This window comes from Notothenia coriiceps, unplaced genomic scaffold (genome assembly GCF_000735185.1).
Source record: "Notothenia coriiceps isolate Sejong01 unplaced genomic scaffold, NC01 NC01_scaffold00000287, whole genome shotgun sequence".
In the NCBI taxonomy this organism is placed as follows: Eukaryota; Metazoa; Chordata; class Actinopteri; order Perciformes; family Nototheniidae; genus Notothenia; species Notothenia coriiceps.
In genome coordinates this window covers 21,909-40,276 of record NW_011332988.1, presented here as the reverse complement: position 1 = coordinate 40,276, position 18,368 = coordinate 21,909, and the positions used below count along the sequence as shown (strand labels likewise).

Genomic DNA, 18,368 nt, shown 5'->3' with positions numbered 1-18,368 from the left:
TGGTTTAATCCTGGAGCTGATATTATCCGCTAGTCCCGCAGTATGTTCAGTAAGCCTTAAACACTGTGTACATTTCACAGTTCATAATAAAGCATATCAGTTATATTTAACTAAAATAAAATATTCTTCTGTGTTTTAGCCATGTCCTACATTTAAAATCATTGACAACAATGTAGAAGAAAATGTCACTAAAAGCGTACAGAATGTCAAATGTATAAAGCATTTTCTTGCTCTTTTTGGGCAAAACTACCAGGCTCTGAGCATAAGACCTGGACATGGTAAGACACTAATGGCACATTTCCACTGCAGCGGGGATAGCCCCTTTTAAGCGTCCCTAAGCATCCTCGCTCAGGCCTCGGGCTGCCTCGCTGGCCGTCCGAGGCCGTGTCGCATTTCCATTACAGTTTAGGACCTGGGGTAGCAACGCAGTGTAGGCGGGACGATCTGCTTTTTTTTGGCCAATGAGATATAGGAACGTCGTCACCTCCTCGGTCGACCACGGTGTGCTTTTCTTTGACGTTGCCATTTTTGTAGCTCCTCCGTTTACAAAAATGCTTCTAGATATATATGCGACGCTAGGGATGATCTCGCGCGCGATCTTGTGACGATTCTCTCTGACCAATCAGCAGTCGAGAGTGTTGACGTCACTAGTTCAGCCCTGGCCCTGGCCTGATAGAACCACGATTTTATGGGGCCGGAAAAAGAGGGAAAAAGTACCCACTAGCCGGTGCTACGCTATATGGAAAGGCCATCAAAAACTGGCCTGGCCGCTTGAAGACGATTTTAAGGACGCTTAAACGGGGCAACCCGCTGCAGAGGAAATGCGCCATTAGTCCTAACTCAAACATATTAGAAGCTGCTTTAAGAATGTGTGACAGAAAGCTCAGCACACAAGCTCAGGACACATCTCTCAATAGTTCTCTCTCCAAACTGCTTCTCATGATGATGAGATCAGAAAAGAGATGACAACAACATGGATGCAATCGACACCACTAATCCATCCAGCATTACAACAGTGACGCAGCAACACACTTCTTGCCCTGAGTCACAGAGCGGTTAATTTCATGGTTACAAAACTTTAATCGGATGATGACCAGCTACTGCATCTTCTTTAAAAAAACAACAATTTATAAGCTAACTTTGCTTTTAAAATATCTTTGAAGAAATTGCCGATTGGTTACATCATGATATCACAGTTCCCTGCCATTTGCCAGGCAATAGCAACACAAAGGTGATCTCTGTCTTACTGTTTCTGTGGGGTAGATGGTCAATTAAATTGTTGTTTTATTAAGGCAGTGAGAAATAGTTGGAATTATATTTATAAATAATTGTCTATTTAAGTATGTATGATTGTTATAAACTTAGTCTGAACTTTCACCTAGTTTTTGCTGAAGACCTGACATTAGCAACTTCGTTTGATAATAAGGAAAATAATTCCACCTATTACCTCCATGTAGAAATAATATTTCTCACCCAGGGTGTTTTAATCTTTCTCAAATTGGTATCAGCTGTTTTTCATAGACTGTAACAAATGCCCCTTTAATCCAAGAGCATGTGGTCTGACTTAAAACTTTTGATCTGTAGGATTATTGCTGTTTTCCCAGCTCTTTCTCTCGATTTCTCTCACTGGAGTGGAGCTCACATACAGACTCCTAGATCGGTTTTCCCATCCTCTTCAGCTCCCTGATCTCATCCCTGTTAACTCCCACGTCCTCTGCATCGGTCATATAGCCTGTAGGATCAGCAATTCTTCTCACTTGGTTGTGAGTGTGTGTATGTCATCTCAAAACATACCTGACTACAATGCATTTTGAGGATAGTGCTCTGGATTATTTGTAAGAGGTGTGGATGTTTCCTCAATCTATAGGTGAGTTTTCCCAGTTGATTAATTCCTCTTTAAGCTTGAACTGAATTTAAAGTTTTAGAAGCAAGAAACCATTTACCGTAATTCTGTCCTCCTGTAGGTTTTTTCACCCTGCCTATTATTTCAGTTGTAGTTGTTGTTGCCTTGCTATATGAGCTCTTTTATGAATACCTTTGATGCTCTTTTTCTTTTTATGCAATTTGTTAAGATGTAATTGTTAAATTGATGATGTTATCAGTTATGGTGGGCTGTTATACCTGGCTGTCCCGACCCCAGAGGAAGGGCAGATACTCATAGATTCTTAGTAAGGCCAGTGGTCACAGTGATAAACAGCTTGATTGGCCTTTGACGGGAAACAAAGCTTGGCTATAATACTCCGAGAGTAGGAGGGGAAGTGATAAAGAAAGCACATTGAGTTCAGAGCATGATGGAAACAAAACGCGTTTTCCTTCAAATGCTTCCATGAATTATAGACTTATGTCATTAGGTCATGGCTCATTGTTCCCTTTTTCCTCTGTGTCGGTGTGTTGAATAAGAGGACAGAAAGGGAAAGGATAATATGTCTACTCTCAGCTGTACTGAAGATATTTATTTGTATACTTTTACCTCATACATGTTAAGTGTCTAGTGCTACAAGAGGCTCAGGCTCACATGTGAAATGTGTACAGATAATATTTTTAGCAAAACAAGATTGAGACACTTTGTTTAACATCCCTCATACATGCATTGGACTTGAAGCATGACTGTCTGCTTATGCTACTGTTGAGCCTTAATACATGACTCTTTTGACTAAGTTAAACTATCAGTAATATCATAATGTGACTCTTTTATATCAGCCGTCCTTCACCTGGAGGTTTGGTGCTACTGTAATCATTCAGAATGTAATTATTTAGAAAAAATAAAGAACAAAGACAAATGTTAATTGTTTCCCTAATCTCACTGCTGTTGAATCACTGGCAACGGTCTATTTGCAAATTCAAATGAATTTATGACGGTTGGTTGAAAGCAGTTGATGATTTGGAGTAAGGCAGTTCATAGTACAGTCAACTCAATTAATCATTAATTGTGTCAACAGGTAGTCATATCATAATACATGTGTGATTGGCCTGTATAAAAGCTGTGCTTAATAATAGAATCACATCTGCTCTTAAACTCATAGCTGTTCATGTTTCTAACTCTCCGTTGTTGTTTGATAAACATGTACTCGGTGGATATTATATCTGACAACTTACAATTCCTTTTCAGGAACTCTGATGATCGTCATGTTTAATCTTGTAGTTTGAAAAAGAACAACAGCTGCGTCATGTTTCTTCTCTCCAAAGCCAGCTTTGCTTATTAATACAATAGCAGACTAATCAAATGAGAGACAACAATGTGGCTTTAGGAAGGGCTGGAGAACTCTATAAATATCTGTGAAGTCATGCTGACTCTTAGAGGCCCTGTGAGGGTCCTCTATATTCCAGTAAATACAGTGGTTTCTCCTGTCATCCTTATGTATCATATTATGACATTGGCATTGGAAAAGGACAGAAACAACAAGCCTTGTGAGTGTATTTGAGTCAGGAGGAATCACCTGACACTTCTTCCATATACTGCAGCTATTTCGGTATGATGCCGTGATTATTTGTTTAAGGCATTGCTAATTATTAAGCGCAAGTAATTACTGGCAATAAAACATAAAACAAACTGGTCCTGAGCGGAACAGGATTATCATCAACACAAGTCTTCAGGAGACGTTGGATACTGTACAGGGAGATATAAATCTAAATTTGACCCTTTTTATGCGAGTAGGATAATATTATGTCTAAAAATTGCATTTGTATACATAGACTTGGTGTTGGTACCTGAACTTCCCTGTAGGTTATTTAATGATGCTGATAGTTTTCAGATTTAATTCCAGACTGTTTTCCCATTTCTATTTTAAGGGCTCAATATAAAATGCAAAGCATATCTATGATTCAGTTTAGCAAAGGCTAATCCAGTATATAGCAATTTTCAGTGCTAACTGAGCTAACAGTGCAAAGGTCGGCAAAAGTCCTGAAAAAGCCACTAGCGTAGGGAGAACCGGATAGTGGCAGTTACATTTCTGCAACAAAGCCACATAGGTCGGGACACATTATCAGCTTTATCTGCTGTCGGAGCCCGCGAAGAAGAGCAGCAATTAGCTAACCAATGGGAAACACACAGGGACTCGCATGCCCTTACATGATGCATGTACAGCCAAGCTTGTCTATCAAACCAAGACACAGAGAAGCTCAGATTGTTTCACAAACTGTGAGTTTGACTTCATTCTCTGCAGAGGATCACTTTCTCCATTCTAAACATAGCGAATAGTTGTTTGCTATAATAATATTCTGAATGACAAGAACCTTTTTTTCTTCAATTTTTTTCAAATACAAAATCTTGCTGCTACCTGTAGGTACAACCAAATGATGTTCAGTTGTTTGTCAATTGCATACATGAAATGCTCTTCAAAACAGTAAACCAGAGAGCACCTTGGAAGGTGCATTGGATTAGCTGGTAATTGTTCTGCAGATGCTCAATACACATTAACCATCATTGTTTTTCCCCTCTGGATGATATGTTGCTGTTTTGGGAATGCCTTTCTTCCCAGCGTATCACAGTTAATTTAGAATAAAGACCTGAAGTTTTGGAAAGCTGTGTTTGTAATGTATAATTGTGTTTTTTTCCCCCACAGGGTTCCAGGTTGCTGTGTTGAGAGAGCAAGCTAACTGCGGGAAGGAGAACCGCCTGGGGCATCGTGTCCCTGGCTTTCTAGGTAGGGACCAACTGCAAACCTGTTTTTATTACGCTTGGAGTTACAGCCTTGAAGAGTAAACGATCCTTAGTGTCTAAATTAGACACATTGTTGAAAGGAACACGTGCAACATCTTTGATGCGACTCAGTCGTACATCCATTAACTTGATCCAAATATTCCTTAAAATCTTGTTTTGGGCTCTTACCGGGCTAGTATTGTTATTCATAGCTGTTGTAGTGATCTGCTATTATTTGTAGACACATCATCACAGAACCTTCAAACAGACACCAGACATAAAGGCTGAGACTCTCCTGGAGCTGATAGCACTGCAAAAATGCTATAAAACTTTGAGAAGTGACTTTGGCACCATCTAATAGCAAACAACATGTTTTACTCCCCATGAGTACATTTTAAAGACAGATTAAAAATCCGAAAACCTCCTCAAAACATAAAACCCTTTCAGCAAACAAACATCCACTGTTGACACACACGGGTTTCGGAATAATAAATACAATTTAATACTGCACTATAATTAGAGGATATCATTTCACTGGAGGAAATGTGCTTATTGCAACAGTATAAATATAATCATTGTGCTACATCCCTTAGGTTTGCCCATTAAGAGACAGTTCTATTGCATGTGAGGGGTCATTCAAGGCTTTTTGGATATACGATTGGTAAGGGCTAGGGAAAGATGTGTCTTATTTGTTTTAACAATTGTATTTATTTATTTTTTCTTTATCTGATGTACATTATAATTGCAATTTTGTATAGCCGTGTTGTGCGACAGTACCCTATCCTGACACTTTTGCACAAATTCCCCTAAATGAAAGTATAATTTTATCTCCAACGTGAGTTAAAGTGTAACATATTACTACCTAAGCCATAAACAGGGTTAACAAGTCCGGCTCCTTTACCATTAAGTTTAAACTCTGGCCTCCTGTCTGTTCGGAGCCTGTCATTATTGGACACTGAATGATTTCTAAGGTTACTACCCTCTGTCTTCTATGTAATGATTCCAACTTGACAGACTATGTAACACTTTTTGGTGACAGTAACCACAAGCTTGGTACTTTTTAAACCCTTTTTGAGTGCTATCTGTTACTCACCATGGCAGGACAACCATCTTGTAAAAGAGTGTGTGCACGATGCACTGGTGTCGGCATTTCCAGTCATAGCAGGTTTTGGGGAGGGATTGTTCTCGTTGCACTGCACCCTCTGCATAGCGCCGGCCAGGGGGCTGCTATTGTAAAATACTAGGAAGGGCTTGGTCCTAAGCAAAATATCCCGCTGTATGCCAGGGAAAAAGTCCACCCGGGTGCAGCTGGTAGATAAAATCAGAGTGTGGGGGGCAGTGATACAGGATCATTGGGGGCTGTAGCAGGGTGGCCCTATGGTTTTTGTATCATTCTTTTTTATTTATTTGGTGTACTAGCCTTTACACCAAAGAACACAGAGCACAGAGAATGGCCATTGTTTTTCAATGGAGAATGTAGCTATACTTTCTTAAACATGTATTGGGGAAAATGGTACTTACTGCCAGCATTTCTTGTTCAGTTGTACTGTAAAGCCAGAGCACTAAAGCAGACAGACTTGTAGAATATATTATAATATAATAATTTGGATGTAGGGCTGTCTCAATATACTACACAATTATCATGGCCAACATTTCTCACAATACCAATATTTTTACAATATTTACAGAATACTTAAAGAACTTAAATTCATAAAAAATACATATTAGTTACCGTTATATTTTACTTTGTTTGATGTGCAATTTTTCGCGTTTGGCACATTTAAACAAATGTTCTGTATGTGTGTGAGGCGTTCGGTGAGAGAGACAAAACGGAAAGAAAAAGGAATTGATTAAAGAGGCTTTTATTTTTAACACACTTTTATAATACATGAAGGATTAACATGATAACAGTATTTTGTTTTTAAACTACTACTGTTATGGTCAATTCCGGCATATTGTAACACTGCCTATTTGGAAGTAACCAGTCAATAGTCAAAGAGAATATGTAAAAGGAATGAGACCTTTTGGTTTCTATTCATAGCATGTATGTTTGTATGATGTTTGTTGCTGAAAACTTGAACTCTATTCAAATCACTAGTACATTTATTTGGACTATTGGATCAGAATTCATCCAAAAAGCTACAGCAATATTTACAAGATCACACAATCACGCTATCAACTCGACCATAACACATTTGAATACAGTAAATAGTATTCCTGGTAATAAATTAAGTTTGAAAAGAATGAAGAACAGTACCACCTGAAAGGTAGTGCACGCATGTGTGGTGTAGTTGAGCCTTGCCCTAGGTCAGGGGGGTCAAACTCAAATACACAGTGGGCCAAAATAAAAAAATGGGTACTAGTAGAGGGCCGGACTGGTTCAATGTTTATTGCAGAACTTATTGAAATGAACTTATTGCACATATTAAACCTGGAACTAACAAAGCTTAAATGATTGCATGTAAAAACAACATTAAACATTAAATAATCAGTCGCATTAATTTCTTATGGCTCTATCTGCAGCTTTTCCGGAGTCATTTCTTATGATTACATTTCTCCACAGGCCAAAAACAGCTTAAAAAAAAACTATTTCCCTCAAATAAAAAACCAAACATGCCCTGTTGTCTTAAGAAAAAAAGTGAAACATCCATTGAAACTCAGTGTGCTGCTCTGTGATGCTAGTTCAAGCCAGATACTTGGCATCTCATTTCGGGTGCAAGTTCATCAAGGTTTGGGCTCAGGTTCTGAGCGGAGGAAACCCTCAGGGTGTGCGTGCAATATACCGGCGGGCCAGAGCTAATAGTAATAAAAAATTATCCTGCGGGCCGAAATTAAATCCACCACGGGCCGGATTTGGCACCCGGGCCTTGAGTTTGACACATGTGCCCTAGGTCAACAAACACAGACAGAGAAGAGAGACAGACAGACAGACAGGAGAGGCCACTATAAATAACACCAAAACCAAACTATCTGTACTGTACTTATAAAAATAAAAAAACTCAAATTTACCCAACAGTTTATATGAGTTACAACCGGCTCAAATTCAGATCCAGGAGATGCTGGCAGTTTTAAGCCCTGGATGAGATGTCACCCAGAAGCCCAAGTGTAATCCACAGTGGACCTAATTGATTAGCAGCTCCTGACCACAAAGCCAGTAGTCTAATTAAGCTCTTACAGTTTGCCTCCACACACATTCAGCTTCACTGGATCTCCCTGTATAATACTATGCTAGAGCACAATGGAAAAAAGCAGCCTGCAGAGTTGGTTCTGCTATTAGCCAAAGAGACAGTTTGTCTGTAACACAACTGGTGAGAGATTGAACATATTTTTGTCGTAGATGCTCTTCTGAGTCTATATAAAAGCAGCATAAAATATAAATTGTTAAGGTCACAATGTGCCCTCCTTGGTATCTGCCTGTTCCTTGGAAACAAGTGGGAGGAGTTAATAGGTTGATGACTCAGTTGTTCTGTGTGTGGGTGTGTTAACAATCTTTGGGAGTGAACTTAGGTTTTTGACAATTAGCAGCTGTCTGTGAAGTGCTGTGCATTCTTGTAGTTGGAGCAGTTCCCATGTGCTCAAATGAACTATTGACCTCTGCCAGCTTTCCTGCAATGTGTGTCCTCAGACAGTTATACCTCTTTCCCAGTTAAAGGGTTCAACTTGGGTTAAATATGTGGAGTTCGGAAAAACATTTTGATTTTTTTTTTTTTATGTGCTTTTTAAACAACATCCGTCTATGGTAGAAAATGTACGCTTGTTATTCACATAGATATAGGCAAAAGCAAAGACTGGAAAAGTTTCTTCATGCCTAAGGCTTTTAGAAAGATTGGTTGGATGCATTCACTGGTTTCTGATATGCCTACGGACTTATTTTCACTGCTCAAAGGCTTTTGCAGTAGGACAAGATGTATTTCAGACCTTTAGCCAATGTACTTGGCTCTCTTGTGGACAGACATTTACAGCGTGTGGACAATTGACTCTTCTATTTACAGGAGATTCTCTCTTATCACAAGACTCTTTTCTGCATTCCATCTACTGTAGGTATTTGACTAAACATAACTCTGTATCTATAGTAGATTACTTAATATGGACAAGTGCTTCCAACAACCATTCAAAAGATAGCGTAGGGTGTGCATGGGGAAAGGAGAGTGAATGTTTTAAAAATACATCAAATAGAAGGGAACTGACACATTACCACTTAACACCTCCTGAATATTATAGACTGTGAACACCGGGCCCAGGTGTTACCAGAACCCACTGATGACCAGCATGTCAATCCAACAGTTGGGTGAAAACAAGTACACTGTATTGATACATATTTGTATTAGGGCCTAAGCTTGTCAAGATGATAACGTTATTGGATTATTGTACGACACATGAACATTAATTATTGTAATTATGGATTTAATACTAGATTTTCATTCCAGAATTGATGTTAATTGGCTTGGAAACAGTGATGGTCCTCAATCCTTTCAGCTCCTAAACCTCAACTATGAAGTTATTTGTAGTGTATGCATGATTTTGCAACCACAGAAATGTAGAGTTAATTGCATAACATAAAAACAAGAAAATGATTATCTGGAGTTTTTTTCTCTGCTTCTCGATATCACAAAAATGTGATACATTTGTTAATGAGAAATACCCAGCATTTCCACACAAAACTCACTTATCATTAGAAAGCCTCTTGTGACCCAGCCTAAGATGTCTGACCCTGTGGTGTGGAGCCACTATTTTGATTTGCGGTTGTGGAGCTATATTGTTTTCCCACACTGTCCACTCTCACAATTTGTCTGTTTTATTTGCAGTGACTAAAGGAGGGGCTTGGAAAAACTGTTGTGCAGCATGGAGAAAGAAGACCTGAAGGTCCTCAACAAAGGGGAAGAGGAGGAGCTGGTACGGCTCTCCATATCATTTTACATTCGTGAACATTTTGGAATTAGTGTTTTTCTTGCTTATAAGACTCCTCCCCCTTTTCTCCCTCCACCCTTTAGGAGCTGCAGGGGTACCGTCTTTGTCGTTGGCGGCTGGCCCTTGTGGGCCTCGGGGTGCTGTTCACAGGGGGCTTCCTCCTCTTGCTGCTCTACTGGATGCCAGAGTGGTGCGTCAAATCCACCTGCACCCGCACCACAGCCCGCGATGCTGAAGTGGTATTGCTGCGCTCCACGGTTGGTAGAATACACAGCTGCAATAGTTAATGAAATACTTGGAAATTTGATTTTGTTTCAGTCCTTGTAATTGTGAGTATTGGTATAAAAGAGCCTACGCTGTATAGAAAACAAGTGGTCCCTTTTCAAATTGCACTTTCATTTCAATCTCCATATTCAAATCCCAATTAAAAACCCACCTGTTCAAATCTGCTTACTCACTGTAGTGCTCCCCATTATATGTTTCATTTGTGTCCACTTGACTGTCTCTGTTTTTATCATGTTCTGTTGCCTATTAGCGGTTTCTTTTTTTTTTAACAAATTGTACTGTGTCATTGGGTGTCATGAAAGGGGCCTACAAATAAAATGTATTATTATTCATTTATTATTATTATACATCTATTTCAGTTATTTTAATAATAGAACAGTATCATGAGTCTATGCAGAATATTTAAACCTCCAGCTTTTAAAGCTGTGAATGTATACATTAATTATAGTATATGTTGTCTGAGCAGAGTAAATAGAGCCTGGCTGATCCTACTGAGTCACACCAGCAGACATACACAGATAATTTGCCATGTGTCAGCCCATGTGTTCATAACACCCATGTGTGTCATTTGTGTCTTTCCTATCTCGCTGTGTTGGTCTCTTTGAATGTGTCTGCATTTTTATTCCCTGTTAATATATTATATGTACCCAACCTATTCTGATCTATTGAAGAATGTTGCCACTGACAAACTCTTTTTCAATAAAATATATTAATATCGCAATACTTTGATCATTGGGCCATTGGCTAAATCCCCATTGTATTAACCCATTTGACAATAAATGTTGACTTAGGAGACATACATAGTGTCTTCACCAAATGCAGATCAGTATTTGAAGATGTATAAATAAGGATTGATGCTATGTCTGGCTACCTTATGTTCTTTAGTGATGCTGCCTTTATGGAAATGACCTACTGTAAGTTCAGCAGAACATGTAGGTCAATTTGTAATAAAAAGTCCATTACAACAACCTTATCTGTATTTGTTTGACCAGGATGAGTTCCGGCGCTGGTTCCTGGCCAGGGTACGAGTGATGCTGGCCCCGGGAAGGAACCCCTTCCACTGTCTGGAGACCCAGACCACCTCCCCTTCCTCTCCCTCCTGCCCCTTCTCCTCCCCCCCTCTGGCCAATGGACACACCCCCCACCCCTCCGATGGCAACCCCGACCAGGAGCTCATCAGAAGATATGGCGACTACCAGCCCACACAGGTAGGCTCAAACTCCACAGTATACAGTATGTACACACCGATGATGGAAACCATAAACTGGCTGCCAAGCACCTATCAGTGTTTGTTTTTCCACAGTTGATCAAATTATTACAACGCTTTAATAATGTTTAATCACATTCTATATTCATAGTGATGCTGCAAATTGTCAAAAATATGTTACATAAAACTGAATTCTGCCTTACCCTTCTCTTTCATGCACATTTACTTATTGCCTTTTAGCATGTGGACAGCAATACAGTAAAAGTAACATGTATCCCTTCTCCCTGCTTTTCCCTCTTGTATTTCCCTTTGCTAGATCCGCTACTTTACCTTCCATAGCACAACGTATTATTGGAGCGACGAGGTGCAGAACTTTGGTGTTTTAACGTAAGCATTCTTTGGATATTTACAGAAATGCTATGGTCATTTTTTTATTCCAGTTTGTAGGCTCCACTGCTTCTGAAAACTCCTCCCTTAGAGTAAGCTAAATTGAAAGCAGATTAATTATAACTCCATCTGTAATTATGTTTTAACTTGTAAAGACCAATACATTAACATCTGAAATCCTTAACCTTTTACAACTGCAGTAATTATTAGACTTGCATTGCTTGCACCATTATGTGTAATTCAAAGTCTTGACTTTTGCCCCCCTGCGTTGACCCCTACAGCGGCCTGGAGGATTTGCAGGTCAGCTGCTCCACCCTCCACTCGGAGCACATTGCAGGCCTGACCAGGAACCAGCAGGAGTACAGGTAAAGCTCACCTGTCTGAAGGATAGGTGGCACTAACTAACTGTAGTCAGACATTATAGAGCTCACATATTACTATGTTTATGCTTGCATGTGTGTTTGAGTATGTGGTTATGTTTTGATAAGAAGGTGGTGTTTACAACACTTAGCTCATTAATGTCTCTTTCACCTCTTGTCAGGAGACTGTTCTTCGGAGTGAATGAAATTGCAGTGAAAGTGCCTTCTGTTTTCAAGCTGCTTATCAAAGAGGTAAGGCCCGGTTTGCCTTCACACAGGCAGCACGTCTTTGACTCGAAGTTTGAATTGTCTTGAATTAAAGACTCCTTGTCGACTTTTGTGTGCCCAGATATTAAAGTTACAATGTTGTGAATTTATCTCTGCATTTCAGTTCCTTCAAACAATTAAATACCACACTAACCAATATTTTCCCAGCTAGTAGATAAAGAGACCTTTCTAGTTTTGTGCATTCTTTTTAAGGAAACTGTTTTGGATAACTACTTGCTGTATTTCTATAAGACGAGTTTAGTTTCAGTATGTAATAGATGCGTTGATAAATACTACACTACCGCCCCGTGCAGGCAACACAATGAACAAAAGGGGGACATCTCATCCCCTTACACATTAAACTTGTGTACAGTGTGTAACATATCTAAAGCTACATAAATAAATATATGCACATCTTGTAAATGAGAACTTATGCTGACATATGGGAACTTGTTTTAATCTTCTTTTTCCCTCTCGTTGTCAAGGAAACATCTTGATTAAATCCTCAAGTAGACATCTCTGTCTTTGAATAACCTCACTTATCTCTCTGTCTCCCTCCTGCAGGTCCTAAACCCTTTCTACATCTTCCAGCTCTTTAGTGTGATCCTGTGGAGTGCCGATGAGTATTACTATTATGCTGTGGCCATCCTTTTCATGTCGATCATATCCATAGCTACCTCTCTGTACACCATTAAAAAGGTGAGCTCCACAAATCTTGAGACTTTCAATAAATTCAGAGACATTTATCTGGCCTCACATCTGGCTACATAGTATACTCGGGTAAATATGCGAATCCAAAAGATGTCTAAAGTCTGTCTTCTTTGTTCTTTTATTCCAGCAATACATCATGCTCCACGACATGGTGGCAACTCACAGTGTTGTCCGTGTGTCTGTATGCCGACCCAACAATGGTTTGTACCTTTCTGTTTCCCTTCTTTTCTTCTGTTGTTTTTTTGTTGCAGATGGTCATTTAAATAGTAGTACATCACATTTATTTTCTATTCCCTCCAAACGTAACCTCGCAGTATTTGTTTTGCTTGTGTGCTAGCCCAGACTCAATTACACAGTCCCATTGGCTGTGTTTCAGATTGCTGCTAGTATGGGACAACGCAGGTCTAAAGAGAGATAGGTTGTATTGTAGATAGCGGGAAATGCATTCATTTTGAAGCACTCTTTAATAGTTCTGCACATCATATTATAGGTCTGTGTGGGTTATAGTATCTGCTGAAGAGATGCACAAGCTTTGACATTCTCATCCAGTGTCCTATCAGCTGTAGCCAATTAAAATGCCAAGATTTGGCCAAAGGACAACATTAGACTCATGCTCAGAATCAGTTGGAAAACATTGCCGTGGGAGTCTGAACACTCATATACTTTTATGTATGCATCCATTTACTGCACTGGCCCCCGATTGGGATGCCTCAGCTTTTTCCTGCTGCCTTCCTAGGCATGAGTAATGAGAGAAATGCTGAACAAGGCTCTGGGGCTCCGACACACAAAATGTCTCCTTTCTACCCCCCACATCCTCCATCTGCTGTTGTTGAATTACATTTTCACCTTTCTCCACACTCCTCATTTAACTGTCTCCTATTTGTTTTTTCCACTCCTCCCCTGTACCCCCCTCCCCCCTTCCCGACAGAAATTGAAGAGATTTTGTCTACTGATCTGGTGCCCGGTGATGTGATGGTCATCCCCATCAATGGGACCATCATGCCATGTGACGCCGTGCTGGTCAGCGGCACCTGCATCGTCAATGAAAGCATGCTCACAGGTTAGAGGCGACATCTGAACATTTAAGAAACTCAGGAGAGAGCGCGGCTGTTGGCTTAACAACCGACCATAGGAGACTCTAAACAGCCAACAGCTCTTCTTGTTAATTTTCCAGCTGCCAGTGCTAATATCAGTCTAACCTCTAATTAGGTGAGAGTGTTCCTGTGACAAAGACCAACCTGCCAGACCCATTGCCTGGGGACAGGGGGGAGGATAATGACAGTGTCTTCAACACAGAGGAGCATAAGAGACACACACTCTTCTGTGGCACCCACGTCATCCAGACCCGCTTCTACACAGGCGACCTGGTCAAGGCTGTGGTGGTCTGCACAGGTGTGTGTGTGTGTGTGTGTGGTAGAAACGTTGGATCTAAAACAGTGTGAAATTCAAAAGTGGTTTTATTTTTTCTAAATACCTGCTCAGCCCATGTGTGTGGTCTTTATTCTCTTGCTGGAGATGCTACTTCCATAGAGTAAGCTGTACTTAGATTCTTGACTGAAATACAAGGGTTTCATTCGTTGTCTAAATAAAGAAATCACAGGTTCTACTGCCATTTGTTTAAAGATCAACACAGCCTCTCTGAGGTTAGGAATATCCCTCTTATTCAGGGAGCCCCCTTATTAGGTGCTCTGCAGTTTAATCCTTGTTCGTCACAGTTTAGAGACCCTTTCTGAAAGGAGTGTAAGATCGAATATTTGAAAAATTCTCATAAAAACGTCTTTACCCAGGTTTCAGCACAGCCAAAGGCCAGCTGGTGCGCTCCATCCTTTACCCAAAACCCACCGACTTCAAGCTGTACCGAGATGCCTACCTCTTCCTCTTGTGTCTGGTGGCTATAGCTGGAATTGGCTTTGTCTACTCCATCGTCCTCAGCATCTTGAACAAGGTAATCATTGTTACCTGTTTTTTTACAGAAGTAAAAGAGTGGGTGAAAATGTAAGGGCAACTGCAAGAAAATCACATACTTTCCTATAGAAGATTCACTGGCTCTGTGAAATTAAGAATGATGTCCTGTGTCAAGCCCTTCATCCCCTCTGTGCAACATTGTGCTCAACATGAAACTGTATTTTATAAATGTCTGAATCACTGAGTTCCAGAGGTGGGACCAAGTCATTGTTTTACAAGTCACAAGTAAGTCTCAAGTCAAGTCTCAAGTCAGGATGGGCAAATTCAAGTCAAGTCCAAGTCCTAAACTTTGACAAAACGAGTCTTAAACAAGTCCTTATGTGCTTTTCACCAAACGTAATGACATCGATCAACAGAATAATACTTAATAATCAAACTGCTCTTTATTAGTCACATTAATAATTTAATAATACATTTTCTCTCTGCTGGTAACGTCTTTTTTTCGAATTTAAGAAGGATCAGTAAGGCTACCGTGACGGTTTGATTCAGAAGGAGTTTAATGTATAAGATCCCTGATGTTAAGGTGACTAATGTTTATTTCCACTGTGTACAACATGTTATAAGCAGTGGTGTAGTGGGGATTTTTTTACTGGGTGGTCGGGGCGGGTGGACAGGGGGAGAGACACTATGAACTGTCAATGGGGGGGAGGGGGTATACTTTGGACCTCTGTCGTCTGTCAGCGCAACTTACATGACGGTGCAGGTGTTGTGTCAAATGATGCACCCCCATCATGAAATGCACCCCTTGTCACGGGAACGCGCATTTCTAAATGACACGTTTACACCTTAAAACGATGTTTAAAACGAAAAGTAAACGTTCAGGGTTTTTATTAATGGTAATTTTCAGACTGTGAGTTGTTTAGTGGTNCTACCGTGACGGTTTGATTCAGAAGGAGAAGATCCCTGATGTTGAAGTGACCAGAATGTTTATTTCCACTGTGTACAACATGTTATAAGAGACCCACCATCTATCTTTATGTAAGGGCTAATGTGCAGCGAGGCGTCTCTATGGGGAAAAGAACACCTGAATCTAGATCCCTCTGCAGGTGGTACTTTCACTATATTTTGATGCTAATGCTTTTACTTGTAACATTTTGAATGCAGGACTTTTTATTGTAACCGAGTATTCCTACACTCTGGTACTTTTACTCAAGTACAAGATCTGAACTTCTCCCACCTCTGTCAATAAATCCTGATTGGTTACCAAAAAAAAACCCTGCTCTGAAGGTTATTTTCATTTTACAAATCCTGCACTCAGCTTTGCTTTCTCCAATATCATTGAAATGCAGCCAGATGCTGCTTCTTTTTTTGGTTTTTGCTAATTTTTTGACCTTTTCCGACGCGCTAGCATTTAAATCCGTCTCCCCGTGGCTCGGTGTTGCTGGCCTGTACCACTACACTTGGTGTCTTTGGAGCGTCTGCCCGCCACCCTTCTTTCACATAATGGTATGATCCTAGTGTGTCCTCGCATATGATTGGCCGCATGGTGGCCCAGCAAAATAAAGTCCCGCCCCTGCCTGCATGGATTTACAGCAGCAAGAGTAGGACCAGCTGAAGATTCTGCTCTCCCAGACGGGAGTCTGCTCTTCTACCGGCAGCTCGCGATTGGCATGTTTGAGACCCCTGAATTAAAGTATCAAGTCACCTCAAGCCAGAGGGCTCAAGTCCAAGTCGAGTCGCAAGTGTTTTGTGATTTTGTGAAGTCAAGTCCAAAGTCATCAAATTGGTGACTCGAGTCCAAGTCATGTGACTCGAGTTCACACCTCTGCTTAGTTCTATAAAACATGAATGGTTTGAGACATCAGTTTTCCTGTCTCCCTATCGCTTGTTGGATTACAGCAGAATAAGCATCAGCATGTTGATTTATAGCTGGAGAGTTTTCTGATCAATGTGAATATCAACCATTTCAAAGTGCCCTTACTCTGTCCTTTCTGCCCTCCCCCAGGTGCCAGCTAAAACCATCATTATTGAGTCTCTGGACATCATCACCATTACTGTGCCCCCGGCGCTGCCAGCCGCCATGACAGCTGGCATTGTGTACGCCCAGCGACGCCTCAAAAACCTGGGCATTTTTTGCATCAGCCCACAAAGGATCAACATCTGCGGTCAACTCAATCTGGTCTGCTTTGACAAGGTGAGTACCTCTGGTTGTATAACTGGTAGTAGTCAGCTCTAACTTTACATATCAACTAGAAAAGTACACCACCTGAAAATAAACAAAATATGAAGAAATAGAGATATTTGTACCTCTACTATAGTTTCTTATATTGGATTTGATTCCATGTAACTCAGTTCAATTAAACGTTCTTCCTGCTTACAGACTGGAACTCTGACAGAAGATGGATTAGACCTATGGGGAGTTCAGAGGGTTGAGAACGGCAGGTAAGCTGATCTGGTTATCTAACAGGAAACTGCCACTGTTTCGTTGCCTTTCAGCTGCATCCAAAATATTCAAACCCCAAAGAAATCATTATCTTAAAGGTTTTAGAAAGAAGTCATTCTCTTAGTTAGCCATTGATGAACTTGTATGGATTTGCTGATCACCTGGTGGGAGGATTCAGAATCCACAGTTTTTTTGAAGGTCTCTTTTTAACCTCATGTTTCTTCTGCCTCCAGTTTCCACCTGTCAGAGGAAAATGCATACAAGGAAAATCTGGTCAAGTCCCAGTTTGTGGCATGTATGGCCACCTGCCACTCTCTCACCAAGATAGAGGGCCAGCTGTCCGGAGACCCACTGGACCTTAAGATGTTTGAGGCCACAGGCTGGGTGAGTGGTTCTGAATCCATCCTAAAGCATGAGGATGGTCAGGGCAACACAGTGGGAAGGAGATAAGTAATAGCATCTTTCAAAGGGTGTATGAGGGCAAATAGCCTTTTGAGTCAGGCTGACAGTGTGCAACAGAAAGAATAAGATGGAATAAAAAATATATCTATAAGACAGACATTTTTCTCATCTTTTTTTGTTTTATAAACTTTTGTCTACACAGATCCTGGAGGAGGCCACTGAGGAGGAAACATCTCTCCACAACCGTATCATGCCCACTGTGGTTAAACCCCCAAAACAGCTGCTGCCCCCAGAGCCTGCCGTAACACCAGAGCAGGACATGGTACGGAATTTAACCCAGTTGTTCAGAAAGATGACCACAGTTCCTCAATATATGGGAAATGTCTAAAACGGTATAAAGCTGATGATATTATAAAAAAACGATAGCTTTAGTGTGGTCTTTTTTTTTTTTATATGTGATAAAAGAGTGTCTTACTCCACAGTATTTTGGCTATAAATAAAACCAGCATTTTTATGTTGCCTTAATCAGGGTGTCCGCGGGGTCTTAAAAAGTATTAAAAGTTGATAAATCAATTTAGCGAAAATTAAGGCTATTAAAAAGTATTAAACGGCATTTTCCAAGGTATTAAGAAGGTTCACAGCAACGACTACATGAAACACCCTTTAATTTACTGAAACGACATGTCGGGAAACCCCCCAAGGCGGCCCCATGCATAGCGCGCCGTAAAATGCTGCTTCTTATTTTAAGTTTCGTTGCCTTGCTCCGCTCTGGGGGGGCACTAAACGACTACGGTAACGGTAACGGGTCCCAAGGTGGGTAGATCAGCATACGCAACGCTCTGGGGTCCAACAGCT

General features: G+C 40.6%; 1 protein-coding gene across 2 annotated transcripts in view; it reads left to right on the top strand.

Annotated features, from left to right (window-relative positions):
- The window catches only part of atp13a3 (ATPase 13A3), a 41,903-nt gene that overhangs the window by 10,430 nt on the left and 13,105 nt on the right, over positions 1-18,368 (top strand). For both annotated transcript variants that reach the window (XM_010791389.1, XM_010791320.1), the window contains exons 2-17: positions 4,563-4,643; positions 9,445-9,532; positions 9,631-9,804; positions 10,825-11,040; positions 11,356-11,426; positions 11,708-11,791; positions 11,968-12,037; positions 12,617-12,751; positions 12,891-12,963; positions 13,692-13,823; positions 13,973-14,155; positions 14,551-14,708; positions 16,674-16,862; positions 17,049-17,110; positions 17,345-17,495; positions 17,716-17,835. In XM_010791389.1, coding sequence (XP_010789691.1) covers positions 9,482-9,532; positions 9,631-9,804; positions 10,825-11,040; positions 11,356-11,426; positions 11,708-11,791; positions 11,968-12,037; positions 12,617-12,751; positions 12,891-12,963; positions 13,692-13,823; positions 13,973-14,155; positions 14,551-14,708; positions 16,674-16,862; positions 17,049-17,110; positions 17,345-17,495; positions 17,716-17,835 — 1,869 coding nt within the window. In that variant the 5' untranslated portion in view covers positions 4,563-4,643; positions 9,445-9,481. The remainder of the gene's footprint in view (positions 1-4,562; positions 4,644-9,444; positions 9,533-9,630; positions 9,805-10,824; positions 11,041-11,355; positions 11,427-11,707; positions 11,792-11,967; positions 12,038-12,616; positions 12,752-12,890; positions 12,964-13,691; positions 13,824-13,972; positions 14,156-14,550; positions 14,709-16,673; positions 16,863-17,048; positions 17,111-17,344; positions 17,496-17,715; positions 17,836-18,368) is intronic.